The 25,945-nt window shown below is 64.7% G+C and overlaps 3 protein-coding genes across 4 annotated transcripts in view; 1 reads left to right on the forward strand and 2 right to left on the reverse strand.

Annotated features, from left to right (window-relative positions):
• The window catches only part of MED16 (mediator complex subunit 16), a 15,592-nt gene extending 8,957 nt beyond the window's left edge, over positions 1 to 6,635 (reverse strand). For both annotated transcript variants that reach the window (XM_027900983.1, XM_027900984.1), the window contains exon 1: positions 6,631 to 6,635. The gene's annotated coding sequence lies outside the window, so the exon portion shown is untranslated. The remainder of the gene's footprint in view (positions 1 to 6,630) is intronic.
• Positions 134 to 5,997, reverse strand: R3HDM4 (R3H domain containing 4). The gene is made up of 8 exons (XM_027901010.1): positions 5,857 to 5,997; positions 3,547 to 3,701; positions 3,286 to 3,404; positions 2,884 to 3,007; positions 2,335 to 2,420; positions 1,278 to 1,363; positions 928 to 983; positions 134 to 340 (listed from the first exon to the last, which is right to left on the reverse strand). Exons 1-8 carry the CDS (start codon positions 5,898 to 5,900, stop codon positions 237 to 239), a joined length of 774 nt encoding a protein of 257 aa, XP_027756811.1. The 5' UTR covers positions 5,901 to 5,997; the 3' UTR covers positions 134 to 236.
• Positions 6,495 to 24,502, forward strand: ARID3A (AT-rich interaction domain 3A). Its single transcript, XM_027900996.1, has 9 exons — positions 6,495 to 6,553; positions 8,866 to 9,777; positions 10,390 to 10,702; positions 21,446 to 21,518; positions 22,511 to 22,694; positions 23,037 to 23,284; positions 23,605 to 23,901; positions 23,980 to 24,066; positions 24,229 to 24,502. Exons 2-9 carry the CDS (start codon positions 9,356 to 9,358, stop codon positions 24,429 to 24,431), a joined length of 1,827 nt encoding a protein of 608 aa, XP_027756797.1. The 5' UTR covers positions 6,495 to 6,553; positions 8,866 to 9,355; the 3' UTR covers positions 24,432 to 24,502.
• The last annotated feature ends 1,443 nt before the right edge of the window (positions 24,503 to 25,945 follow it).

Here is a 25,945-nt window from a genome sequence, read left to right on the forward strand (position 1 = left end):
TGGGTTATAAATAGACACACAAACAGTTCCAGGAGGGCAGCACAGGGAGTAGGGCGGTGCTCTGCACCCACAGCCGTACTGGGCAGGGCTGCCCTGCCCACACCAGCCCTGGCACTCCCAGGGGCATGGCCACGAGCCCCCGGCTCTGTCCCTCCTGGAGCAGGGAAGGGTCGAGGGTCCACGGGGCTGGGGGAGGCCGGAGAGGACGAAGGAGGGGCAGGGCGGCCCTCGGGGCATCAGCTCAGCTGCCCCAGGTAGTCTGAGAGCAGCAGCTCGGGGGGCAGGAACACACGGTGTTTGTTGCTCACTTTCATCTGACGTTTCCCTTCGATGTCCGAACCTGGGGGGGTGGGAGGGAGCAGTCAACACACCCCTGTCCCCCCAGACACTGAATTCCCAGCCCAGCCACCTCCCTCTACTCCTCCCCATGGGGCTCATGGCCTCCCCTGTGCTCTGTGCCCCGCCAGCCCCAGACACCTCTCCGTGTCTCTGCTGGCACCACGGGCTTCATCAGTGCTCTCTCGCTGTTTTCCACAAGCAGCTCCGCAGGGACGGAGCCTGGTGTCTCTCCTCCCCTACCTTGGCAACAAAACCTCCAGGGGAGGCCCAGGGCAGGCTGCTCTCTGGGAGGAGGCAGCAGACACAGGAGACAGAGCCCTGCAAGCAGCCTCTCACTTTGGGCTACGCAAACCCCCCTCACAGAGCTGGGCCTGGCCGCCCTCCCGGGTTCTGCCAGCACTGGTGACCATGGCCAGGGCTGCCCAGGAAGCTCCAGGCAGGAGGGGGGAGCACAGGGTTATCTGTGAGCCCCAGCACGAGGTGGGGCCGGGAGGAAAAGGCTGAGCTGGAGAGGAGAGATAGTGATGGAGGAAAGGGGAAAACAAAAACAAAATCAAAACTAAAAACAAGCAGACACGAGGCTCTTACTGGCAGAGACGAGATCCATGTACTGGCAGAGCGCGTGGAGCAGGAGCCGCTCGAAGCTGGGGGAAACGGGGATGGGGTTAGAGCTGATGTGCCTCTGAAGGGTCCCACACGCTGCCCTGCCCTCAGTCCTCCCAGGGACCCACAGAGCACAAAGTGCCACGAGCTCCTGTGCAGGAATCCCCAGGGGCATCCCTGCCCCAGGGCTCCGTGGGGACCAGGCCAGGTGGGGTGTCCCCAAATGGAGACCTGAGGGGAGACCAAGGAGTGTCCTCTGCTCACAGAGCCCCTCAGCAGACTGGGGGCTGGACACAGTGAGCCCCAGAGCTCAGGACCCCAAGCTGGGGAAATACCTGTTGTCCATCAGCGCTGTGTAGACGGAGTGGGGAGTGACAGAGAAGAAGGCCAGCAGCTCCTCCTCCAGCCCTTCCAGCGTCCCCTGTAAGGAGAGGCAGGGGTTCAGTGAGGAGGGGGCTGTGATGGGCACAGCCCCAGCACTGTGGGGTCTCCAACTCCCCAGGAGTTACTGCCAGCAGCTCCCAGGCAATGACCTGGATGGGAGACAGCGAGAAGGCACTGGGACAGGAGACATCTCAACTCTCCAGCCCCTGAGGCAGGGAAGGATCCAGCCCCTGCCAACTCCACACTGCGTGTGCCAAGGGCTGGCACTGTCCCTCGTGTTCAGAGCAGCCAGGGGAGCCTCGTGCCTCCCAGCACAGGGCAGCGCTCTGCAGCTCTGCAGAGCACCGTGACCCTGGGGACGAGCAGCGGGCACATCTCATTTGAGGACAAACAAGCAGAAGCCAGTGGGCAGGAGGAGCCCAGGCTGAGTTTAGAGGCTCTAATTAGTACCAGGAAAACAAACAGGGCAGCAAAACAGCCCCACTGAGCAGACTGAGCGGGCAGCCAGCACCCCGGGGCCGGCAGAGGCAGTGTCTGGGCAGGCAGCGCAGTGAGTGCGTGGCAGCCCAGCTCCTGAGCCCACACTCACTTCTCCCCATCCTGCTCAGCAGCTTGTGCACTTCTACCCCTTTCAAAATGCATTGGAGTTTTCCCAAATAACCTTGCATGGGCCACTGTGAAGACCCCAAATGCTCTACTGCTTTCCCCATGTGCAAACACGCCGGGTTCACCTGTCACCTGCTGCTCATTGCACAGAGACTGGGAAACAGCTACTGAAAAGGGTCCTGTGACTGCCAGAAAAATCTGAACAGAGCCAGGAAAACCCATCTGCAGCCAGCCATCACCACAGGGTCACACAAGGACTGCAGCACATTGCCAGGAGCTGCTCTGAAATTTGGCACCGCCCTGGCTCAGCACCCAAAACAAGGTCAGGGCACAGCCCTGGGGACACTGCTGGGGACACGGCCCCGCCTGCCCCCACCTCGCCACCCTGGGACCCCCACTCACCATGGGGATCCGGCCCCGCTTCAGGGTGGCGCGCAGGCGGCGGCTGATGCGCTGGAAACACTCCTGGGGCGTGTAGGCTGGGAGCTCTGGAGCGGCAGAGAGAAGGGAGGAGGCACTGGGACACAGCTCGCAGCCCCTGCGCCCGTGGGACGGCTCTGGCTGCAAAGTGTCCCCCCAGCTGCCCCGGGGGACCCTGGCTGGGCACCTCCTTCTCTCATGGGTCACAGTCATCCCCACACCAGCAGTGCCTCCCCCAGCAAGGAAGCGTTTGAGAGTGCTGGATTTGGGGCTGTGCCATCAGGGGACAGCTGCTGTGCCCATCGCCCCAGCCACTCCCGACTCCCACAGGCCATCCTGGCTCCATGGGAGCTCTGCAGGCATAATTGCCCCAATGGAACACTCAGGGGGTGGGCTCAGGTCTCCCCCCACCCCACCACAAACAGATGGTGCAGGGAGCAAGTGCAGCCCTTGGGGAAGGTCACCCTTCCCAAAATGTACACAAGGAAGGAAAGGGAGGGGCTGTTCCCACCCAGTGTCCCCTCCCAGCACCTTTCCACTTGTCTTCATTCTTGACAGGCAGCTTCCTCCTGTGCTTCTTCCTGGCCTCCTCCTCCAGGTAGAGCAGGACCCGCTCCTGCTCTTCTCCCGACCGGTTCATGAAGTCGTTCCAGATCTGACAACAGAAGCCACCGCAGGCACGACTCGTCATGAGAGGATCTGCCAGGATATTCCTCACCCCAGGACCTCATTGCTCTCTTGGCACATACATCAGCAGCCAGGCACCAGGCCCACAGATCTCAGCCCTGACACCAGACCAGGCAGAACCTGGGGTGCAGCACCTCAGGTCAGGGAGGCAGAGGGTTCCCCACGATGGAGAAGCAAAGTACAGGCATCATGTGCCATGCCAGGGCCCCCCCAGTGAGCCCCAGGCTGGGGGGTGGTTGCACCCACCTCCACGTAGGTCTCGTTGTTACAGGCCTCGGTGAAGATGCTGGGGGTGGCGGAGTGGTCAAGCTCTCCCTCGTCGCTCCCGCAGTCATCCCGCTCCAGAAGTGTCATCAGGTAGCGAGCTGGGGGCAAGAGCAAAGCCTAAGAGGGGAAACAGCACATCCAGAGAAGCCCCCTGCCCCCAGTACACCCTTGCCTGCCTGCCACACAGTTTAGGGGAGGTTGCCACCTGCTCTGGGGAAGAGACCGTGCCCCAGTCCTTACTGTTCTCCAGCCTCTGGAGGCTCTTGCGGCCCTTGGCCCTCGGGATGAGGTCAGAGTTGCGGATGGCCTTGTTGATATAATACTGTTTCCTCTTGGACGGGGAGAACCGCTTGGACGGGGAGTCCTCCAGCGGGGGCAGGCAGTCCTCGATCCTCCTGCGGGGACACAGCAGAAAGGATGAGCCCACCCGAGCCCCACGGGCCTGGGGCAGCTACGGCAGAGCGAGGAAGGGGGGGCTGCACAGAGAGTGCCTGTGGTGGGGGCGATGGGGAGGCAGAGCATCAGCCACCAGCGTTCCTGCAACTGGCACCTCACCCTCCCACAGGGCTCGTCCCCCTCGGGTCACTGCCAGCTCCAAGGTCTGGCTCTGCTCAGAGCAGCTGCAGGTCAGCACTGGACATGCTGGGTCATTAACCCCAGCAGCATGTGAAGCAAAATCACAGGATCCATTCCTGCCATCCCCGGTGGGATCAGCAGCTGGAACACCGTCCCTGCCAGGCCACTACCAGCTCCCGGGGCACCCAGAGGTGTCTGGTCACTGTTTACAACAATTCTGCAGTCAGGGTATTATTTAGTCACAGGCATAACTTAGGAACGACCATAAACCGAGATAAGTTTGGGTGTAAAAGCAGCCAAGCGACGAGCGAGCAGCTCGCTGGGCGTTGAGCGCAACCGCTCGGGTTTCAAAGTTCACCGAACACCAGAGACAGGAAGTTTCGCTGTCTTTGCTTGTTCTCTGCCCACTTGCGAAGGAGCTTCCCCTCAGGGTTGTGTGGGTTTCCTTTAGAGCGGCAGAGGGTGGGTGAGAAAACGAACACCCCCAAAACAACCGCCCAGGATTGTCCATCAGGGACGGGGAGCTGCCGAAAGCAACTGCTGTTCCCACTGCGACGGCAGCACCGCGGCCTTGCCCCTTCCATAGGGCCACGTCCCCCCCAGGCACAGCTTCCCCACCGTGTCCCCTCCTTTCCAGCGCCCCAGGGCTCAGGGAGCCCCGCAATCAGGCCTCGGCAGAGCCGCCCTGGGCTCGGGGCAGAGCAGGTTGTGCCGCCCGATTGCGGCCCGGGCCAGCAGCCAGCTGCTCACCCACGCCAAAACCTTGATTTTTTTTTCCCTTCCCCTGGATGGGGGCAGTGACGTGTGCTAGGGGGGGTAAAAAAAAAACAAACACCCACTTCCAGCTGGAGAGAAAACCATGGCAGACGTGGGCTTGGAAGGAATAAAAAGTGCTACAGGTATCCCAGCGATGCTCAAAGGACGGGTGGGGAATGGTAACCCAACCCACCACAGCGAGTGACCAGGGCTGGCAGATCGAGTTTTGATACAAAGGTGGTTAAAAGAAAAAAAAAAGAATAAACAGAGGGAGTCACCTTACGCCGGCCCCAGCTCAGGTTGGAGTACACAGCTGTGAGCCAGGCACTCCCTGGAGCTGTCACGGCTCACAGGCACGGCCCTGGAAAGAGCCCCCCAAAGAGGGGAGTCCAGGCACCACACTGCCAACATTTACCCAGCTCTCACAGGGCAGGGCAGCAGCGAGGGGGACTCGTTGTCGTCCTCCTCCACTGGGGGAGAAAAGATGACAAAAGCCTCCAAGGCCGTTCCTGGCTGCCCTGGCATCCTGGGCTGCCACGTCTGCCCTGGCACTGCTGCCTCTGCCCAGCACCGACCTGCAGACCCACAGGGGACAGTGACCTCAGGTCGCTGTCAGACAAGCTCTGGTGACCTCGGCACCAAGGCCCCGTCCCGGGTGGCTCAGCCAGGCCGAGGGGGGATCCCAGGACAGGGATCCCAGCAGAGCTCGGTCCCTGGGGACAGAGCAATCCCTCTCGGGGGCCGGCAGCTCGGGGGCCACCGGAGCACGGACAGTTTTGCGTGGCTTCTCCTCCACTTCCCACCTGCAGGCAGGGAATGCACAGACCCTCGTTCCCTGCTGGGGGGGTTTCCATCCTGTTCCTGTTATTCATCCTTTAGCAGCGGGACACGGCAGCGACACGTAGAGCAAAACCCCCGCGGGACAGCCGGGGGCTGTCAGGGACACCCCACCCTACAGCCCCTTCCCGCAGGCTCCGGGACCCCCGGCCGGGCTCCCCAGCCCCGGTGACCGGGAGCACCGTGACCTCGGGCAGGGTAAACGCTAATTAGCTCATTAGGGCTGTCAGGGCTCCGCTCTGACCCGGCCGCCCGGGGCGGGGGCGCTGGGGACGGGCTGTCCCGGGAGGCGCCGCCGCCGCCCGAACGCACCGACAGCCCCGGGGCGCTCCGGGCGGCCCCTCCCGGCCCCGCCGCCCCACGATCCCGGCCCGCACTCACGGGAACGGCTCCTCCGGGCCCGCGCCGCCCCGCAGCACCACCATGGCCCCCTCGGCCCGGGCCCGGCACCGACACCGGGACCTCCCTCCGGCTCCGCCTCCGCCTCCCGGGCCAACACCGGCGGCACCCGGCCCGGCACCGCCCGCGGGAAGTGACGCTTCGGGGGCGGGACCGCGGGAGCCCCGCCTGGGGAGCCGCGGGGGGCGGGGGCACGGGGGGCACGGCGGGAGCCCCTGTAACCGGGGCTCGGCGGCTGCCGGGCCCCGTTAACGCCGGATAGCCGCTGATAACCCCACGTTAAACCCTGCTACCTTCCCGTATAACCCCCTGTGAACTCCCCGTTAGCCTCCATTAAAATCCACCAAGTCCTCGTTAACCCCCTCCCGTTGCCCCCCGTCGCCCCCCGGTAAGGCCCCGGTAACCGCCCGCCGCGGTTTCCCGCCAGGCCGCCAGACGGCGCTGCGGCCGCGCCCCCGCCCGGGCCCCGAGCCACATTTGCATGCAGGCGGCGGCCACGGCCCAATGGCGGCGCGGGGCGGGGCGCGCGGGGCGCGGCGGGCCAATGGCGGCGCGGGGCGGGGCCGGGGGCGGGGCCGGGGCAGAGCAGCGCCGCGGGCCCCGCGCGCACCGGCCCCGCCGAGCCCGAGCCCGACCCGGGCGGCCGCGATGCGGCTCCGCGGCGCACGGCCTGCACCGGGTAAGGGACACGGGCCCGGGGGCACCGCGATCGGGGGCACCGCCGGGGATCGGGGCTGGGCTGGGCGGGACCGGGACCGGGGACCGGGGACCGGCCGCCTCCCCCAGGCGGGCTGGGCCCTCCGCGGCCGGTACTGGGCGGGAGCGGGGCGCCCCCTCTCCCTGCGGCCGGTTACCGGCTGCCTCCCCCGCGCTGGGCAGGGATTCTTCCCCCCCGGCCGCTCCGGGCCCGGCCCGGACTCTCCGTCCCCCGCAGGCGCTGCCGTCCGGCCGGACAGAGCCCCCCGGCCCCGCCCTTGCCCGCTCCGGGCCCGCGGCCTCCTGGGGTCCGGCCGGCGGAGGAGCCGGATCAGCCCGGGCTCCTCTCCCCAACCCGCAGCGGCGGTTTCCCCTCCAGATCGCGGGGCCGGGGCTCCTCCGGTCCCCACCACCTCCGTGCCCTTTCGGTCTGGGGGCTGCCGGTGCCACGTGCTGTCGGGAGCGGGGCCGGGCTCAGCCCCGGGACGTGTCCCCTGCCCGCCCGGGGGTTCCTCCCGCGGTGCCCCCAGCCCCTTTTTCCCCGGGGACGCAACCCGTCGGGTCCGGGCTCCCCGTCCTCCTCCTCCTCCTCCCTCAGCCTCCGCGCCGCCCCCGGGGCCCCTCCCCGCGGTGCCGGGATCCCGCCCGGGGGTGTCCGGCCGCGGCCAGCCCCGGTGTCGGTGGCACAAAGGCCCGTCCGTCACACCCCACCCGCCGCCGCCTATTTTTAGCCGCTGTCGCTCCCGAGCACCTGCCCCGGCGACGCGGGTGCCGCCGCCCCGAATCCCCCGCGGGACCCCCGTCACCGCCCCACGGCGGGCACGGTCCGGGTCCCCTGGCCCCGAGCGGCCGGAGGGACAAAGGGGCACGGCTCAAGGTCACAGGGGTGCCCCGGAGCCCTGGCTGTGGCCTCGCCGGTCCGGGTTCCCCGCGGAGACGTGGCAGCGTGGCCAGGGCTCGAGAGGCAGCTCCGCACCTGGCGCTGGCACCGAGTCCCGCGGGGAGTCGCGGCTGGCCGGAGAACACGTGCCCGGGACGGGTCTCGCCCCGTTTCGCTCGTGGCCGGTGCAGGATTCTGGGCTCAGGTGCGGAGCAGGGCAGGAGCGCGGCCACGGCCGGTGAGCAGTGGCTGCCCCAGGGCAGGGAGGGTCCCTGCCCCAGCCTCCTCTCCCTGTGGTTGAGACCGAGATGGCCTGGGTAGAGGAGGGGAAACTGAGGCACGGGCAGAGTCTGGGCAGTGCCTTCCCGGTGCTGGCTCGTGGTGGCCGCGGAGGTGCCGTGGTGGTGGCAGCGTGTCCGTCCATCACGGGAGCCGAGCGCAGCCGGGCCGGGAGCCGATGCAGCCTCTGCCACAATGGGGGAAGCGGCTCCCACCCGCTCGGCCACGGCCCTGGCCCGTGCTGGGAGCAGGTTCCCCTTTCCAGAATGCGCGGGATCGTGGCTGCTGGCCCCTGTGTGCTGCTGCTGTCCTGGCTCCGCAGCCCCTGGGTCCGGTCCCTGCGAGGTTCTCGGGGTCTGTGCACTCCACTGGCCCCTGGGCAGCTGATACAGGCGGCTTTGCCCATACACGGCACAAACACAGTGGTGTGGTGAGCTCCCTACCTGCCCTCAGCACAGGCAAGGTCACATCAGAGCCCCAGTTGGCTGAGGGGGCTTCTGGTGGCACCAAGGCTCAGGGGACCCAGTGCTGGAGAGGGTCCAGGCCAGGGTACTGGAGTGCCACAGGCTGTAAGATGTCAGTTCCTCTGGTGGTTTCCAGTGGGGTGAGGCAGACACGAGCTGCTCACAGCCTCATGTTGCTCTGGAGGACCCTGAGTCCTGGGGAAGGGGAGGTTCTGGGAGTGGCTGAAAGGGGGTTTGCTGGGGTTTCAAGCGTGAGGCTCTGCCTGCCCATCCCATGGGTTCTGCCCTGGGGTCCTGCAGCTCCCCCCTGCTTTGGGGCCCCTTCACTGTGCAGTGCAGACTCTGCCCACACCCTAGTGCCATCAGGAAGGGCCCAGTGCTCCTCATGCAGTGTGTCCCTGGTGGGGACGTGCCTTGTCCCCTGTGGGGGACCCATTGGGTGGCTCTCCCTGGGGTCTGTTATCTGCGGGCACGGGTCTGCTGGTATCCACTGCCTGCAGGGCCAGGCAGGCTATCGGGGTCCGGCAGGCCCCTTCCCCCTCCAGCAGCAGGCCCTGCCGCCCTATCTCATTAGCTCGAGATTAATGAGGCTCCTGCGCTGTCTTTAACTCCTTCCTGCTCACTAGCTCCTGCCCACAGTTGTGCTGACCCTCTGCTCCATTTCTCCTGTAGGTTTACACCGACGCCTGCTCAACGTTGACCTGGCCGAGGATTAGGGACACCGGCCACGAGTGGGGGATCCTGAGGCTGCTGCTCCCCAGAAGGTGCCAGGTCTGAGAGGGAAGGGGTGATGCACCAGGCTGCAGTTGCTGCCTGCTGAGCCTGAGGAGGAGTTTCGGCAGCACCCCGATCCCGACAAGCAGCGCCCAGCCTTTGACTCCCTCTGGAGCCCCTGAGCGGAGGAGACGTTGAGCAAAGACTGAGGGGTCAAGGGGCGCATCCTCCTGTCCTGACCCGGCGTCGATTCCTGTCCTGACACCCCGACGACGCTGCCCTCGATCCCCCGGCAGCCCCCCCCAGGGCTGCCTCTCCCAGCGCTGTCCAGCCTTGGACCCCAGCCCCGCTGGAGCGCGGCAGCCTGCCGGGCGCTGCCCCCCGGGCACTGCCCCCCGGGTGCGTCGCCCCCCGCCCCCCTGGGGACCCCCCGCCCGCCGGCAGAGCCATGAAGCTCCAGGCGGTGATGGAGAACCTGCAGCGGCAGCAGCGCGCGCGGCTGCAGCAGGCGCTGGAGGCGCGGCAGCAGGAGCAGCAGCAGCAGCAGCCGCGCTCCACGTCCCCCCCGGCGCAGCCCCCGGGGCAGCCCCCCGCCGGCACCGCAGCCCGGGGCCGCGGGCAGGACCCGGCCCCGGCGCCCTCGGAGGAGGGAGCGGAGCCCGAGAGCGCGCACATCCAGCGGGCACAGATGGCCGCCCTGGCCGCCATGCGCGCCGCCGCCGCCGGCCTCAGCCACTCGCCCAGCCCGGGGCTCTCGGATGAGAGCCAGGCCTCTGAGGAGGAGGAGGAGGAGGAAGAGGAGGAGCGCGGAGAGGACGAGGAGGATGGCGGGTACCAGCAGGAGATGGGCTCTGAGGAGGAGGAAGACCTGTGAGTGTACTTGTGCAGTTCTCATGGATTTGGGGAAGGGGCAGGGATGTGGCACCTGGGGGGCTTGGGCATGTCTGGCTGGGGACACCGGCCACCTTTGGGGCTGGGGAGTGGCAGGGGAAGCTGTAGGGGTGCTTGCAGGGATCCTTCAGCTTGTGGCTGGTAATGGATTAGAGATGTCAGGATACTCTGGAGCAGGAGCTGCTGAGAGCAGCAGCTCAGCTCTGCAGCTGTGATTCCTTGTGCTGGGCTGGTGTGGGGTGACATCTCATCTCTGCCCAGCAGCCACGTGGAGCTGTGACAGAGGACCCGAGCTGGTGTTAAATTATGCAGGACCCTTGGCTGCCTCCAACCCACATCCTCCCGGGGCATTGCTGGGCCAGGAGCCATCTGGCAGAGCCCCGCTCCATGACAGAGCTGCTCTTGGGCTCCTGGGGGTCAGCTGTGCCCCACGGAGCTGCCCCTGATGAGGGGCTGCACCAGGGCTCAGCTGTGTGCTGGGTGGGTGGTCCCAGCCCCACGGCTGGACAGTGCCCGTGGGGCAGGCAGGGGAGAGGGGTGGGTTTTTCAAACCATTGGGGGACCAAGCCTCTCCTTTCTCCCCAGCATCAGGAAGGGCAAGTGGGACGAAGATGACTTTGAAGAGGACCTAGTTGAGGAGGAAGAGGAAGAAGAGGAGGAGGAAGAGGAAGACTTTGAGGAGGATGAAGATATGGGAGAGGAAGGGCTCAGCTCGGCAGGGGCAGTACGGGCGGGCGCGGGGTCCCTGCTGCTCCGCAAGCCCCCGGCGCCCCAACACTACCGGGGGGAGCCTCCACGGCTCCAGGGGGGACAGGAACGGCTGCCCCCCGGCCTGGGCCACACGCAGCCCCCTCCACCGGCACCTGACCACGGTGACTGGACCTACGAGGAGCAGTTCAAGCAGGTGGGTGCCCGCCGAGACACGCGTGTCCCCCCTGTGCCATCCCTGTCCCTCTGTGTCTGTGCGTCTGCGGGAGCCTGGGGGGACACCTCTGGTGGTGCCACCTGTGGCAGCGTTCTCCACGGATCCAGCTGCTGTTGTTGCTAGGAAAGCGTGGGATATCTGCAGGGTTTTAGTGCTGGGTTCAGCCTCAGCCCCCCTTCCCTGGTCAGGTGGCTCTGAGTGGATCCTGTGTCCCACTTGGCACAGGTGGATGGTGCAGTGAGGTTTTCTGCAGGGACCTGGGTGGATTCTTGCTGAAAACTACAGAAAAATCACCCCAGACTTCTGTAGGGACCTGGCCATCTCTCATCACTGCAGAGGTGATGCCCAGCAGAACGACTCTGGCCCCACAGATCCTTGGTGGGGGGCAGAGCTGCTGCTAAAGAGTGAAACTGGGGAGAAAGCACCCAGCTGCCTCCTCCGTGGCCTTCCCCGGGCTGGCAGGAGGCCGGCACGCTCCTGCTCTGGAGCTGGCTGCGTTCTGCACTCGCTAATAGAAGGAAATGTGCTGGAGCCAGGGCTCCCCAGGGGCCACCCGGCACCTTTGATGTGTGTTTAAATACATCGGAGTTTGGGGCTGGGGGAAGGGGCGGGACCAGCAGCAGCAGATGGGACCCAGATGGAGCGGCCAGGGCACGGTGGCCTTTCAGGAGGGATGCGACTGCCCCTTCCCCTTTGGGGGGCTGTCGCATCCCTCCCAAAATGGGGGAAGGGGCTGCCAGGATTTGCTGGCACATCTGGATGCAGGCAGGCTCAGGACGGGGTTGGTGGAGGCAGGTCCATCAAGCACGGAGCGTGTGCCTGTCCTGCCTGGCTGTGGGAAGGAGGGATGCTCCTGCCCCGTGTGTCCCTTGTGCTGCTGCCCCCACGCCGCCTCCTCTTCTTGTGGTTTCTCTCTCTCGTGCTTCCGGCTGCCGGGGAGTGAGGGCCCGGGGCTGTGAGCTCGGAGCTGTGAAAGGGGTTTTTGATACCGCAGCTGTGATCTTCCTGTTTGTCAGCACGTTGGTGCTGCGGACCAGGCCATAGCCCCTGCCGCGTCCCCCAGCACAGCCACAGCACGTGGGGACACCAGCCCGCATCCCCCGCGCCCCAGACCGTGCCGGCAAGAGGGGCTGAGCACCATTTCACTTCCCGGGGGCGGCAGGAAGGGCCCAGGACTGGTTAATGGTGGAAGCAGCTGGAGGGGGGTGGAAAGCGACCGTGGGCGGAGGAACAGAGGCGACACGGGGCCCGGAGAGGCTTCCCCGGCACGTCAGCCCGCGCCACGGCGCTTGGATCGCGGCCACTGGAGCCGGGCCAGGGGGTTGCTGGCGCAGCACTGGCCGGGAGCTCCTCCTGGCCGCCCTCCAGCGCGTGCCGCCGGGCTCCAGCCCAGCCCAGCTGGCGCAGCCGGGGAAGGAGCAGCAGGAATGTAAACAGCGAGGGCGGCGCGGGGCAGGGGATGCCGTACCCCAGTCCCTGCTCCTCACCAGGGCAGAGGCACCTTAGGGGGAACCCGGGCAGCCCCAGCGTGCTGGAGCGTGGCCGGGTCCCTGCACGGGTGAGCCAGCTGGGATGTGGTGCTGCGTGTGGCTGTGCCGGTGCTGTGCCTGCCTGCTGCATGAGGAACGGGCTGCTTTGGGGTTCCTCTTTCTTTTTGCCAAGGAGCTCCACAGCACTGGCAACGCCCCCGCTCTCCCACCAGCTCTGATGCCTTCGCAGCTCTTCAGCTCTCCCTGAAGCTGCTGTTCAGGTTCAGCTCTGATTGTGCTGGCGTTGGGTCCCCGGGCATCCTTGTCTCTGTGTGCTCGAGGACACCGTCCTCACTGGGCAGTGCCGCCATCCCAGCCCCCCTGCCCATCTCCACACCCAAACCCCTGCCCGTGTCCTCCACTGCCAGGTTTTATTGACCCATCTGGGACAGATTCCTGCGAACGGCAGAGCCGTGGGGGACCGGAGGAAGGAGGAGGGGGCCCAGTTCAAGGGAGGAGGAAGGGGAGGGCGTGAGGAAGAGTTATGGAGGTGAGAGAGGTTAGGGAGCTGGCGCGTGGCACCTCCCCGTCCCCGGGGACGGCTACCGCGCAGGCAGAGGTCAGCTCCGCCTGACCCAGGCACTGCCGGCGCGGGCAGCAGAACAAAGGAGCCCCCAGCACAGTGTGGGGCTCGGGGGCAGCGGCTGCCGAGGGCACCGTGGTTTCTCTGGGGGGAAAAAGGAACATTTTTGGGGTGGGAGGAGGCTCCTCGGGGAAAATGGCTGGAAATCCAGTGAGCTCCTGCCACTGGCAAGAGGCTGCTGGAGACAAAACTGCTCTGGGTTCTGCACCCCAGTGCTGGGGGTGGGCTCTGCTGCTGCCCCCTGAGAACTCCCCTCTGACCTTTGTGTTTTGTTACTGCCACTGCTGCACTCCATTTATAGCAGGAGTGGGAGACCCTGGCGCAGTGGCAGTGCCAGTTTGTGGCCTCTGCACCTTTTGGAGTTTCCTGTGGTGCCGGTGCTCCTCGGGCACGGGCACCCCGGTACCCCGTCCCTGGGGTGGATCTGTCTCACGGTGCTGCCCTGGCTGCTGATGTTTAACCCTGCATTTCTGCTTAAGGAAGCCTTTAAGAAGCTGCAGCGGTGCCGGGGGAAGGCTGTGCTGGCTGGGGTGAGCTGGTGGGGTGCCAGTGCTTTGTGGGGGTGGGAGGTTTCTTACACTGTCCCAGCCAGGGCGTTTGAGCAGTGTCAGTGGCACATGGGGGCGAAAACCTCAGCCCTTATCTCGTGCAGCAGCACCCCGAGATACGGCGTTTCAAAGTGCAACGGTTGGGGGAAAAATAAACTGAAAGCAACTCGGTAATCTCAGTGGGGCCACAGGGAGGGGGGGGCGATACCGGACCCTCCCACACACACCCAGACCAGCTCACGCACGTGGCTGATGGAGCTGGGATTTTTCAGGAGAGTCTGGAAAGGCAGAGAGCCCATATCTCCTCTGAAGCCCCGGGCGTTGGTTAAGGTGTGGGGATCCCCTCTGAACCCCTTTCTCCCATGGATTGTTTTCCTTTCCAAAACCCAAAGCCAACCAGGGGCGTGCAGCCGGAGCGGGGGCCCCCTGGCCTCTTAACAAGGGCGGGAGGGTCCATTTACTTTCTTTAAAATATTGATTAGAGCTTTATTGCATTAGCCAGCCGAGCGGATGAGCCTCCCCCAGGGAGGGTGAGGGGGCCCCTGTGCAGGGAAGGGGGACCTGAGCGTCATTATACAGCTGGGGGCCACTGTCCCCCACCCCCGAGGTGGTTTGGCTCACAGATAACGGGGAGCGCCCTGGGGCCCCTGGCCAGGCACTGCTGTGCAGGGGAGGTGATTGCAGCGCCTGGCCAGGCCAGTGACAGATAATGGGGGTGAGGAGGGGACCCAAGCAGGACAGGGCTCTGGGCACAGTGAGGGTGTTGCTGGTGGACCCCTTCCAGGAAAAGGGCTGCATCGTCCCCCCACCCTGGCACAGCCGTGTCCCCTCTTGCTCTGCACCACTGCCCAACCTGCCAAAGGGTGCTCCCAGCCGGGGATCCAGCCCAGTAATTGGCTCATAGTGCTCAGGGAGCATTCCCGGAGCTGTAATCCCCCCAGATCCCTGGCCGGAGGTCAGGGACTTCTCGGCGAGAGCGGCTTAGCCGCCGAGTGCCTCCCCCAGCCAGACGCCTGGGTGCCCACAGGTGCTGGTCCCAGCACTCAAGGCAAACTGTGAAACTGTTTCTCACAACAAGACCCTGGATAATTAACGAGGTGAGGGACAGGAGACATGAGCTTCCTGCCCCAAGTACCCAGCCAGCACCTTCACCCATCTGGACTGTGCCCCTGACACCTCTTGTCTTGGGAGCTGGGCTGGCTCCCCCCAGCCCAGGCATGGCCTGCTCGTGTTCCCCCAGAGCCCCCTTTCCTCTGTGCCCCCACTTCCCAGAGCTGCGTTCCCCCCACGCCCCGGCCCCCCGGGCTGACTCAAGGGCTGCGGAGGCGGTGGCCGCCTCCCCACTCGGCACAGCTGAACTAACAGGGATGAGGGTTTATTTAAAAGAAGGGAAAAAAAGAAAAGAGTGGCACGGGGAGCGGGGCCTTTGTCAGCAGAGCCCCCAGCCCCCACCGCAGTGTTAGGCAAGGGCAGCGTTGCTCCATCGCCCTATTTCTGGCCCAAACCACAGGAGAGATGGCAGCTGGTCCCAGGGCCCGGCCGGACATGCTGCAATCGGGGGCCAGGAGGAGGGGCGGTTTGGGGACAGGGGGAACCCCCTGCTCTCCTCTGGGCTCACTCCTGGGGCAGCTGGATTGGGGGCTTAGGGCACAGCTCCTGGCTCAGCTCCTGACCTGCTCCCTGACCCTTCCCATCGGTCACTTAATCTGCCTGTGCCTGGGTCCCCGCTCCGTCCAGAGCTCGGGATAATCCACCCTGTGCTGGGGCTGCTGGAGGCCAGGGCTCACCCCTGGGGAGGGCTCCCCATGTGTCCCAACGTGGCCCTATCGGTGCTGTGACAACAGCCCTTTGGGAGAGGGCTTCCCTGTGTCCCCACAGCAGCTGGTTTGGGGTCTCACCTTGGTACAGATGGCAGGGGGAGCCCCTTCAGCAAAGGGCTTCACCTCCTGCTTCGTTTTCCCCACTGCCCACAAGCCACTGTGGAGCCTCCAGCTTGGGCACCAGTGCCTGATTTTGGAGATTCCAGCACCTGGGATATGCTGTCCCATGCTGCCACCTGCTCTGGTGCCACAGTGGGGTGGGGTTGGCGCTGCTCTGGTGCTGTGCTGGTGCTGCCCATCACGCCCCCTCCCCTAGGCAAGGTTTCGGTGGTGCTGGAGCAGCTCGGCAGTAATGGCTCCCAGGGCTGACAGCCCACAGCTGGCTCCTGTCAACCCCATCTGCAGCTGCTGGACCCCTTCCAGCGCCTCCAGCAGCTCCACGGCGGGGTTCCCAGGGGTTCCGTGTGCCCTGGCCCTTCCCATGGGGCACCCGGGACCCCAGCAGGGTGTGGACAGAGGGCAGAGGTGCGGGACCTTGCATTTCAGGAACAGATTTGCAATTAGCCAAATCCCAGCGGGCGGTGGAAGCCCCGGTGACTCATCTGCCAGGGCTTACTGCGATCCCCTTCTAAGACGATCATTTACATATGGTGGAATTTAAACCCTGTCTTGGCTTCCAGGCCTCGGTGCCACTGCTTCCCACTGCCCCTGCCCCTAGGTCAGGTCCTCAATGGGGGTCTTGGCCCCCCAGCCCTGGGGGGCTTCACCTTGGGGGGCTCAGGGTACACACACAGGAGGGACAGCCCAAGCAGGTGCCCCAAGGGTTTGAGCTCTGGCTGCTCTGGCTCAGCCACTCCCCTGCGGGTCTGCCCGGCGGTGGGAGCTGTGCTGGCCGGGTGTCTCTCCTCGGACGAGCTTTCCCAACACCGCCTGACTCCACTGGATTAATATTTGCACAAGGTCCAGTGCGATAGCGAGCATGTGTCAAGGGCATGCACCGGCACGCACGCGGGGAGGGCCGGGACAGCCGCTGCTCCCACTCGGGCTGGCTCCCAGCAGCACGGCAGGGACAGCAGCCCCAGGGCCCCGGCTCCCCCCTTCCCGTGAGCCCTGGGCAGCCTGTGCCACACACTGGTGTTCAGACATGGAACCGGTTTTGATTCCAGCCAGAGCCCGGCATGCTGCCGCCCAGCAGCCAACTGCCATGGGAAACGCCACGGCAGCAGGAATCGCTTCCTCCTCTGCAGGAGGGGAACAAACAGAGCGGCACAGCCCTCCCAGGAGCTGGCGTTAGCCTGGCCTGCAGCACGCTGCACCGGGGCAGCTCTGCAGCAGGGACAGGATCCCGGGAGCTGCCGGCTGGCTGGGCACGGTGGGCTGTGCCGCGGTGGGGAGGGCGGCTGGCGGCACACGGACAATGGGGGGTCAGGGAGGTTAAATGGTGACTAATTCGTCCATTCAGCGTCCCCTCTGCCGCGCAGGGACACCCGCCGTGCTGTGACACCCGCCGTGTTGGGACACGGCCCACATACCCCCAGGGTCACCCACATGACAGCTGCCCCCAGCCTGGCTGGGGGACACCCAGGGGGTCTCAGGTCTCCCAGACTTCTGGGCTGATAGTGAGAGACTGGGGCTGGGTTTGTCAGTGAGCCCCGGGAGCACCGAGGGCTCTACGGCCCTCCAGGTCCCACGGCCCGAGGAGGGGCCACCGGTGGGGAGAGGCACCTGTGACCAGGCTGTGTCCCCCATAGAGGGGACAATGCTGGGAACCTGCAGGAACAATGGTGCCGACGGGAAGCTCCCGGGCCCCCTCTCCAGCTGCCCCCACGGAAGCGGCCCCCCAGCCCGGCCATGCTCCGGCGGCAGGAATCCCGCCGGGCCGGTCAGTGGAGTCACCGACAGCCTGGCCGTGTGGGCGAGGCTCCTGCGAGCACCATCCCACATGAGCAAGGTGTTGGGGGGGTTTTGGGGAGGGGACACACGTTCCTGCCCCCAGCAGCCCCTTCCCAAGGTGGGCTGTTCCTTTGGGGGCTCGCAGAGGATTAGGGATGGGAACAGCCAGAAGTGACTTGTCCCTAAGCCAGGCACTTTATCTGAAGAGAGATCTGTGCTGGGGCGGACACTCCTTTTGCCCTTATCGAGAGGGATCGGCCCCAGCAAACCCAACACCCCATGCCCAGAGAGGGGCTACAGCCTCGGGCACCCCCAGCCCTGACTCAGCCACTGCTTTACGGGAAACCACATCCCAAGCGCCACCGAAACGCCGCGGCCTGGGGCCCTTGTTAGCCCTTCACTCTGGTTTTTACAAATTACTTTCTTTTTCTGAATAAGTGCCCTCCTCGACCCCACTGCGGGTCCTGGCGTGCTAGAGGCCAGGGGCTGCGTGCCGGCTGCGAGCAGGATGGGAAACACACCATAAACTTGTTTATTCTTTGTTAAAGAACTCGTTAGAGCGCACGGGCTTTTCCCCAGCCCCTCATGGCCCCTCGGCTGTCCGTGGGACAAAGGGATGCGTCCCTGGGGGCTGCTGAAGGAAGGAAGGAAGAAAAGGAGAGAAGGAGCCCCCTGGCCTGTCAACCCTGGCCCTGCTACCTGTCACAACACGGTGGGTACAACCCACCACTGCTCGCTTTGTGTTTTTTCCCTAAATACAGGAATTAGGGGGTTTTCAGCCTCTGGAAGGGGGAGGCTGCCACCAGCCCCTGTCCTTGCTGCAGTGGCCTTTGGGGTGTCTGTCCTCTGTCCTGGCTCATGATATGCTCGTCCCAAACTGGTTTCAGAGAGAAGGAGGAAAACCGAGAGTGTCGCCACTTCCTGCTGATGGAAAAGAAACTTGAAAATTAATCCCCAAGGCCTGAAAACCCGGAACTGAGTGGGGGAAGGGGGAAGTGTTTTTAGCTCAGACGTGGGCTCCTCCGTGATGCCTCATGGAGCAGACAAGGGACAAGGGAGTCCTGCTGATGGGGAGCCTGGTTCCAGCAGGACCCTGGGCATTCCCGGAGCCTTTCGAAATGGCCCTTCCCCTGCCGCCCGTGATTGCCCCCTTTGCCCCAGCTCGGGAGGGGGCTGTGGGGGGTCGGACCCCCTGCACGCACCACGCCCGTGCCGAGGGCTCTCCCGCATTCCTGGCATTGCCGAGGGGCCGCCTCCCGCCTGCCCTTTGAAAGCCAGCGGGTTGGGATTTTCCTGTAATCTGGTTTGAAACATTAATCCGGTCATACACACCAAACGCCGGGCCGGCATCCTGCCGGGGCGCTGGGCCGGGGTCAGGGCCACCCGCCCACCGCCTGCCTAATTCCTCCTCCTCTTAATTATAGATCTGCTGGCAACGGCCATCTGGCTCTGTGTCCTCAGCCGGCCGGGGGCTGGGGCCGAGGGGGCTGCGCTGCGGCCAGGTGGGCCGGGCACTGTGGCCAGAGCCGGCCGTGCCACTGGCACTGGGTGTTTGCCCTGGGCTGGGGGAGCGCTGGGTGCATGGAGCCGGATCCCCCAGCCCAGGGCGCCCTCAGGGAGGTGGGGGCCATCTCCTGCTCCCCAGCCAGGCTGGGGTCGCTGTGCCACGGCGTCCCCTGGCACCACGCTCTGCCATGGGGACCCATGGTAAGAGGATATTCCCGGGGCAGCTGCGTTATGGATTAAGTCGTTTCCACCTCCCTAATTACGAAACATAAATCTATTGACTCAGCGGCGCAGGGCGGCCTCACCCGCAGCAGTACCTTTGCCCTGAGCACTGAGACACCGCGAGTCCCCAGGAGGAGCCGGCTGCATGCCGAGCAGAAACCGGGCACGGGCACTGGGCAGGGACAAGACTCAGCACCTGCCGATTTCGGTGCAGCGGTGCCAGCAGCCGCCGGTCTGTGCCGAGCTCAGCTGCACGCTGGGTTTCACACACCCCTGAAACGAGAACATTTCTGTTCCCCAATTTGCATTTTGAGCCCCTCTGTCCCAGCTGTCCTGCGCTGCCGTTGGGGCTCGCAGGGTGCCAGCGGTGCCAGTGTCCTGGCAGAGCTGGAGTGGTGTCAATGCGAGGAAATCCTGCGGGAGGCTGCTGAGAGTCACTCTTCTCTGTCCCCTTCCACTTTCCTGCCTGCCTTGCCTGTGCCTGGAGGCAAGGGGGGCAGGGGTGGTGAGGGAGGATGGGAGGGACAAGGGTGGACAAGGCAGCTCTGCAGATGCCGCTCCGTCCCACACCGTGATGCACACCGAGCATGTCCCAATCAAGGCTGGGTACGTCCTTGCTCCGTGGCACTGCCAGCTGAGCACCCTGGGCAGCTTCCCATCGCTGGCAGAGCTGAACCAGGTCTAGGGGGGTTCTGGGGGAAGCCCCTGTCTCTGCTCTGGCGTGGCAGTGGCCGGTGAGCAGCTGCTGAGCGCAGAGGAGCTGTCGAGGTCTCGCCAGTAACCGTCAGCAGCAGCTTGTGCAATGTCCTCTGCTCAGCAGCCGCGGAGGTTGTGCTGACAGAGCCATGAGGACACCGGGTGGGAATGGGGATCCTTCTGCCCCCTGGCCCTGGGGACCCCCACGGCTTCATCCCTGTGGGGCGGAGCTCGGTGTGGGACCACCAGGGTTGGCAGGGTGTGTAGAAGGACGGCACACGAGTCAGGCACCCGCCGCAGCCACTAATCCCCCGGCCCGGCCGGCCACGCTTTCCTCAGCTGACAGTTAATTTTCTTTCATCCTCTTAAACACGTCCATTCCCCTGGGGACTGAGCCCGGGGGGGTTCGCAGCCCTGGGGGTCATGGCAGTGGATGAAGCAGCGCTTTCAGTCCTTCCCCAGGATGGCCCCGTGCTCCACACCCCATGGGATGGGGTGCCATGGAGGTCCTTTCTCTGTGTGTGGCTTTTGGAGCCACTCTGGGAAACGAGGGAGGCTGGGTTGGCGCTGGCCCGACATCCCTCGGCCGGCACGAGCAGCCGGTGCAGCTCAGCCCAAAAATCCACGGCGGTGCCGCCGTGCCGTGGCTCGCTCCCCACACACCGGGGTCCCACACCACACCCCATGCTGTGGGGCTGGGCTGGGACAAGAGCTTTGAGGGTCTCATCCGATGGTGCAGATGGTGCTGGTGGTTCCTGCCCTTGCCCTGGGGGTGTGCTGGGGGCGAGCCAAGCCTGCCCAGGTTCCCAGGGGAACTGGGGGGGTTTATGGTCCCCCTGCAGCGCCCAGCCACGCTTATCACGCGGCCCCACCGATCCCTTTGATCGGCGCCGGCGGGCGAGTCCAGCCCTGCAGGATCTGGATCCTCCCTGGGGGACGGCAGGAGGGGGGGCTCGCACCCCTTGCTTACAGCCAGCACGATGCCCACCCACCCAGCTGCCCACAGGTCCCAGTGTCACAGGGCATGCCCACGGAGGGAGTGGGACATTGGAGACCTGGTGACAGGCAGCAGCAGCCCTGTGTGTGTGTCTGGGGCGTTACGGGGGGGTATTTATAGCCCCCTCTCAAGCCCTCGGCCCCATTGGCAGTTGTTCAGAGTTGTCACTGAGAAAAGCGGGAGCTGTGGCCTCTGGGCAGCGCCTGCCCTCACAGCCCCTGCTCTGACACCCTTCCTGGGGTGGGGGGAGATTATCCACCAGCTTCAGGAGAGGCCACACGGTGTGGTGTGATGTGGCATGGTGTGGTGTGCCCCCGGTGTGCAGATCCTGTGCCGTAAACCAGGCAGGAATGTGCCGGGCTGGCAGGGCAGGGGTCCCGGCTGAAGATTCCTCAGCAGAGCTGGTGCTTGAGGGGCAGCATTCCAGAGCCTGGCCCAGCTCTGCCTGCCCTGGCACGGGACAGTGTTCCATGAGCTGTCACCACGGCACACGAGGCACTGTGTCCCAGCCCTGGCTCTCTCTGGCACCGTGGGTGCAGAGGAGGGGCTGTGCTGAAGCATTGCTGTGCTGAGCATGCAGTGAATGCTAAAAATAATCGGCATCAGCGTTCCTGGGAGGAACTGGGGCCGAGCATGGTGTTGGCAGCCTGGGAACTGCACCGACAGTGGCACCACTGATACCTCAGCTCTGGCATCCCAGGACCCAGCTCCAAGCGGGCAGGCAGGGGATGGTGGCAGCAGGTCATGGGCACAAGTCAGCGCCAGCCACAGGGACCGCAGGGACCCCACGGCCCGTGCAGGGACTGTTTGGTGTCCTGCAGGTTGAAGGGCTGCAGCCACACGGCTGCTGCAGCGGGAGCCAGGGGTCTTGGACAGGGGGACACACAGGCTAAGGGGGTTTCTGAGCATCTCTCTCCTCTCTGCACAGCTGTACGAGTTGGATGGGGACCCCAGGAGGAAGGAGTTCCTGGACGACCTCTTCAGCTTCATGCAGAAGCGAGGTGAGGCTCTCCCCACGCCCACCCTCCACCCCAGATGCCCCTCCCAGGACTCATTTTCTCGCCCCTCGTTACTGCCCTGGGGTCACAGCTCTGGCTGAGCTGCTGGTTAATCTTTAACCCCTCGGCACAGCAGGGTCAAACCTGCTGGGCTGGATCTGGCGCCTGCGGCCCCCCCTCACCCCTCTCCCTGCACCCATTGCACCCAGACCTGCGGCTCCTCCCCACAGGGTCTCCTCACACCTGAAACCCCCCTGGCTGTGCCCCCCTTTGGCCTCTTCCCTGGGTTATTGCAGGGGGCAAAGCCCCTCGCTGTCACCTCGCTCTGTCTGGGAGAGGCATGGGGGGCCGGGGGTGGGAAGGGCTGAAAGCCAAGCGTGCGCCTGGTCGAGGGTCTGGTTCCTGCGTGGAAAACAGCGCTGGAAGTGCTGACACAGGGCTGGCTCCGGCCCTTTGTCAGGCAGCGCTGGGGAAGCACGTGTGCCTCTGCGGGGGGGCCGGGGCTGCTGGCCGGGTCCCCCAGGGTCCCCCTGGCCCCTGGCTGTGTCCTCTGGGTCCCTATCGCTGCATCCCCTGGGGTCCCCCAGGGGCCCCTCACTGCGGGGCCAGGAGGGCAGGGACCCCCAGGAGGGAGCAGGGGCTTCCAGCCCCCTCCCTGTGGCTGGAGGGATGAGCCCCTCGGCTCACGGGACCCTCGTAGCCAGATCGTGCTGCCCCCATTATAAATAACTCACGTTGCCGGGTGCTGGCTCAGCCCGAGGAACCGGCTCAGCCACGGCAGGGCTGTGGCTGGAAACTGCGAGTTTCTGTTTCCTTTGTTCAGGGCTGATCTCAGCAGGGGGCCTGGAGGGGGAGAAGGGGATGGTGGAAGGGGAGGGAGGAGCAGGAGCCCCCCCACCCCCTCTGCTGCCCCACAGGGGTCTCGGCAGCTGCCCCGTGGCTGCGGGTGACAAAGCAGCACCCCAGACCCGCTCTCTCCTCCCGCTGCTCCCCAGGGACCCCCGTGAACCGGATCCCCATCATGGCCAAGCAGGTGCTGGACCTGTACATGCTGTACACGCTGGTGACTGAGAAGGGGGGTCTGGTGGAGGTCATCAACAAGAAGCTGTGGCGGGAGATCACCAAGGGGCTGAGCCTGCCCACTTCCATCACCAGTGCGGCCTTCACCCTGCGCACCCAGTGAGCGGGGGCTCGGCGGGAGGGGAGGGGGGAGGCCCTCGGGGGTCCCTCTGCCCTGCACAGGAGAGAGGGCTGAGCCTGACGAGGAGGGGACCGAGCCCTCAAGGGGCTCTTTCTGCTCTGCAGTGGGGCCAGGGGGCAAACCCTGGGGGTTCCTGTGCCCTGTGCTGGGGCTGGGGACAGCGGGGAGGAGGCAAGTCCTTAGTGGGTCCCCTGCCCTACGTGGGAATGGTGAGGAGGGAGGGAGGGAGAGAGGGAGGGAGGGAGGGGGCAGTACATGGGAAGGGGTGCCCAGCCGCTGCATCACTCTCACCATCCCCACCTGTCCCCGTCTGGCCGCAGGTACATGAAGTACCTGTACCCCTACGAGTGTGAGAAGCGTGGGCTGAGCAACCCCAACGAGCTGCAGGCGGCCATCGACAGCAACCGGCGGGAGGGCCGGCGGCAGGGCTTCGGCGGCTCCCTCTTCGCCTACTCACCCAGCGGCACCCACGGCCTCCTCTCCTCGCCCAAGCTGCCCGTGCCAGCGCTGGGGCTGGCGTCTGCCACCAATGGCGGGGCCATTGCACCGGGACAGAAGATCAAGAAAGGTAATGGCTGCTGCCGAGGGTCCAGCTGCTGCAGGGTCCAGCTGCTGTGGGGTCCCGTCACAGGCTGAGCCCCTTCCTGGCACCAGGGATAAGGGTCAGAGTTGGGGGCAGTGGGCAGGGGGGTGATGCTCCTCTCCCCTCCTTGGGCTCCAAGGCCTCAGCTCAGGGACCCCGACTCCAGTGACTCATCTCTGACCTTTGGAGGTGCCAGGCAGCCTCCAGCACAGCGGGACCCCAAACTGTTGTGCCAGGGACACCCCTGGGGTGGTGGCACTTGCCTGTCCCTGTGCCCCCATGTCTGACAGCTACTTCCCCCGCAGAGGAGGACTCCTCCATCCCGATCTCCATGCCCAGCCGGCTCCCGGTCTCCCTGGCCGGGCACCCCGTGGTGGCGGCGCAGGCAGCTGCGGTGCAGGTGGCGGCGGCTGCTCAGGCGGCGGCGCTGGAGCAGCTGCGGGAGAAGCTGGAGTCGGGAGAGCCCCCGGAGAAGAAGCTGGCGCTGGTGACAGACGAGCAGCAGCGGCTGATGCAGCGGGCACTGCAGCAGAACCTCCTGGCCATGACGGCCCAGCTGCCCATGAGCATCCGCATCAACAGCCAGGGCACGCGCTCGCCAGGTCAGTGCCGGCTCCGGCCCCCTGCCCCGGCCGAGCCCCCGGCCCCGGCGGGCTCCGTAACCCGGCTCTCCCCGGCAGAGAACCGCCCGGACGCCGCCACCGCCAGCAGCAACGGCACCAACAGCATCAGCATGTCGGTGGAGATCAACGGGATCGTCTACACAGGTGAGAGGCTCCCCCAGACCCCACTGCTGTGAGTGGGGTTGCTCCACCACTGCCAGCCCCAGCAGCCCCGGTGGCCTCACCCGCTCCTACCGCCCTTCACCCCGTTCCATGGCTGGTCCAGCAGCCACACCACCCCCAGCTCAGACCCCGCTCTCTCCCCAGGTGTGCTGTTCGCCCAGACGCCCGGCCCTTCCTCCTCCTCTTCCTCCTCCTCCTCCTCTGCCTACAGCAAAGGCAACGGCAGCGGCAGCCGGAGCAGTGGCAGCGGCGGCAGCGGGGTGGGAAGCGGTGGTGGGAACGTGCCCCCCGCCCCGGCCGGCCTGGCTGTGCCCCCCAGCTCTACCTCCAACAGCGCTTCGCCTTAACGCCCCGGCCCCCCGGCCCCCTGAACCCGGCGGCCATGGAGGGATCACCGGGGTCTCACCACGGTGTCACCGGGGTCCCGCCGGCTCTCACTGGGGTCTCGCTCGAGGTCTTGCCAGGGTCTCAATGGGATTTCACTGGGATCTCACCAGGTTTTCACTGGGGCCTCACCAGGGTCTCGCTGGGATCTCGCCTGAGGTCTTGCCAGGGTTTCTCTGGGGTCTCATCAGGGTCTCACCAGACTCTGCCCTTGTTCTCGTGTTGTTGGATTTTCCTTTTCCAGGCAGAAAAGCTTTAGCCCGGGGGGTTTTGCCAGAGCCGCCGGCTGTCCGGCTGCGCCACTCCGGGACCGTTTACCTCACTCACATCACACTTTGCACTGTACATTTATTATTATTATTATTATTGTAATTATTATTATTTTTTAACTCGTGTTACCTCCAGACAGACGCACGGACGCCTGCTGACGCGAGCTCTAGCGAAACCCCCCGGAATTCTAAAGGATAAAAACCCAAGAATCCTAAAAAAATTGGAAATAGGGAGATATTTTATTCGTTTCCATCCTTTTCCCTCTGTTATTTTGGGAACCCCACTCTGCAGGATTTTAAGAGGTTGTTTTTGGTTGTTTTGTAAATAGCTTCTATTTTATTCTCTAAACAGAAGAAGAATCAAACTTTTAACATGCAAATGATATATATTAGTCTTCATCAGGGAAAACGGGAGCTTGGAAAAACATTGGAATCTCCTTTCTCCTCTCATTATCGGTGGTTGGGTCCAGCTCTGCTCCTTCCCCCACTGGTAAATCCTAATTTTTTTTCCTTCCCCCGCATAGAACTACTGTCTAAAGCCAATTTGGGCTTATTTCCTCCAAAAATAAGCAGGATCCAGAGGATGGGATGCTCAGGGCTGCGGGACGCTCCAGAGGCCGTGGAGGACCCGAAGGACCCGAGGATTTATTTTAAGCCTCACAATCTCATTTTTTACCGTTCCCCCCCCAAAATTCACCCACATCTGCGTGAGACACAATCCGACCCGATACCGAAACCCCCCGCCCCCCTCGGTATCTCCATTCTCAGGTTCCCACCTGGAGCACAGGGTTTTCCCCTTTCCCCAGGTGCCCGGGGGGTCTGGGCTGGTGGGACCCCCCCCACTTTATTTTTAATTTCACTCGGGGAAGTGGCGATCTCAGGGGATTTGGGGTTTTTCCAGCTGGTTTTGTTGTTTTCAGCCTTTTTTTCCGTGCTGGAATCCCCTTGGTGGCTCTGTGGGGGGTCTTGGTGGCTCCATGGACCCTTTAGGGAGGTCTGGGGGGTCCGTCCAGCTCCTGCTGCTGTTGGGGTCCAGCCCAGCTCCCCGCAAGGAGAAATTCCAAGGGGGAATTTTCATGCCCAGGGTGGGCTTAGATTTTCTTAGTGATTTTTTTGCATTGTACAGTCACTATTTTGGGTTGTTTTGGGGTTTTTTTAATTATTTTACCTCTCCCCCTTTTCCTCTCCCCCTTTATTTTTGTTTTTGA

Source organism: Empidonax traillii, unplaced genomic scaffold, assembly GCF_003031625.1.
Source record: "Empidonax traillii isolate 1590-97213 ecotype Southwest subspecies unplaced genomic scaffold, ASM303162v1 scaffold761:size885847, whole genome shotgun sequence".
NCBI lineage: Eukaryota > Metazoa > Chordata > Aves > Passeriformes > Tyrannidae > Empidonax > Empidonax traillii.

What these genes read in the sequence shown, in the direction of transcription:
- ARID3A (XM_027900996.1), top strand. Translation starts at nt 9,356, where the DNA reads ATGAAGCTCCAGGCGGTGATGGAGAACCTGCAGCGGCAGCAGCGCGCG. An exon ending in TCTGAGGAGGAGGAAGACCT is followed by an intron (nt 9,778 to 10,389) that starts GTGAGTGTACTT and finishes CCCCAGCATCAG; the next exon opens with GAAGGGCAAGTGGGACGAAG. An exon ending in ACGAGGAGCAGTTCAAGCAG is followed by an intron (nt 10,703 to 21,445) that starts GTGGGTGCCCGC and finishes CTCTCTGCACAG; the next exon opens with CTGTACGAGTTGGATGGGGA.
- R3HDM4 (XM_027901010.1), bottom strand. Translation starts at nt 5,900, where the DNA reads ATGGTGGTGCTGCGGGGCGGCGCGGGCCCGGAGGAGCCGTTCCC. An exon ending in ACAACGAGACCTACGTGGAG is followed by an intron (nt 3,008 to 3,285) that starts GTGGGTGCAACC and finishes TTCTGTTGTCAG; the next exon opens with ATCTGGAACGACTTCATGAA. An exon ending in AGCGGGGCCGGATCCCCATG is followed by an intron (nt 1,364 to 2,334) that starts GTGAGTGGGGGT and finishes CTCTCCTTACAG; the next exon opens with GGGACGCTGGAAGGGCTGGA.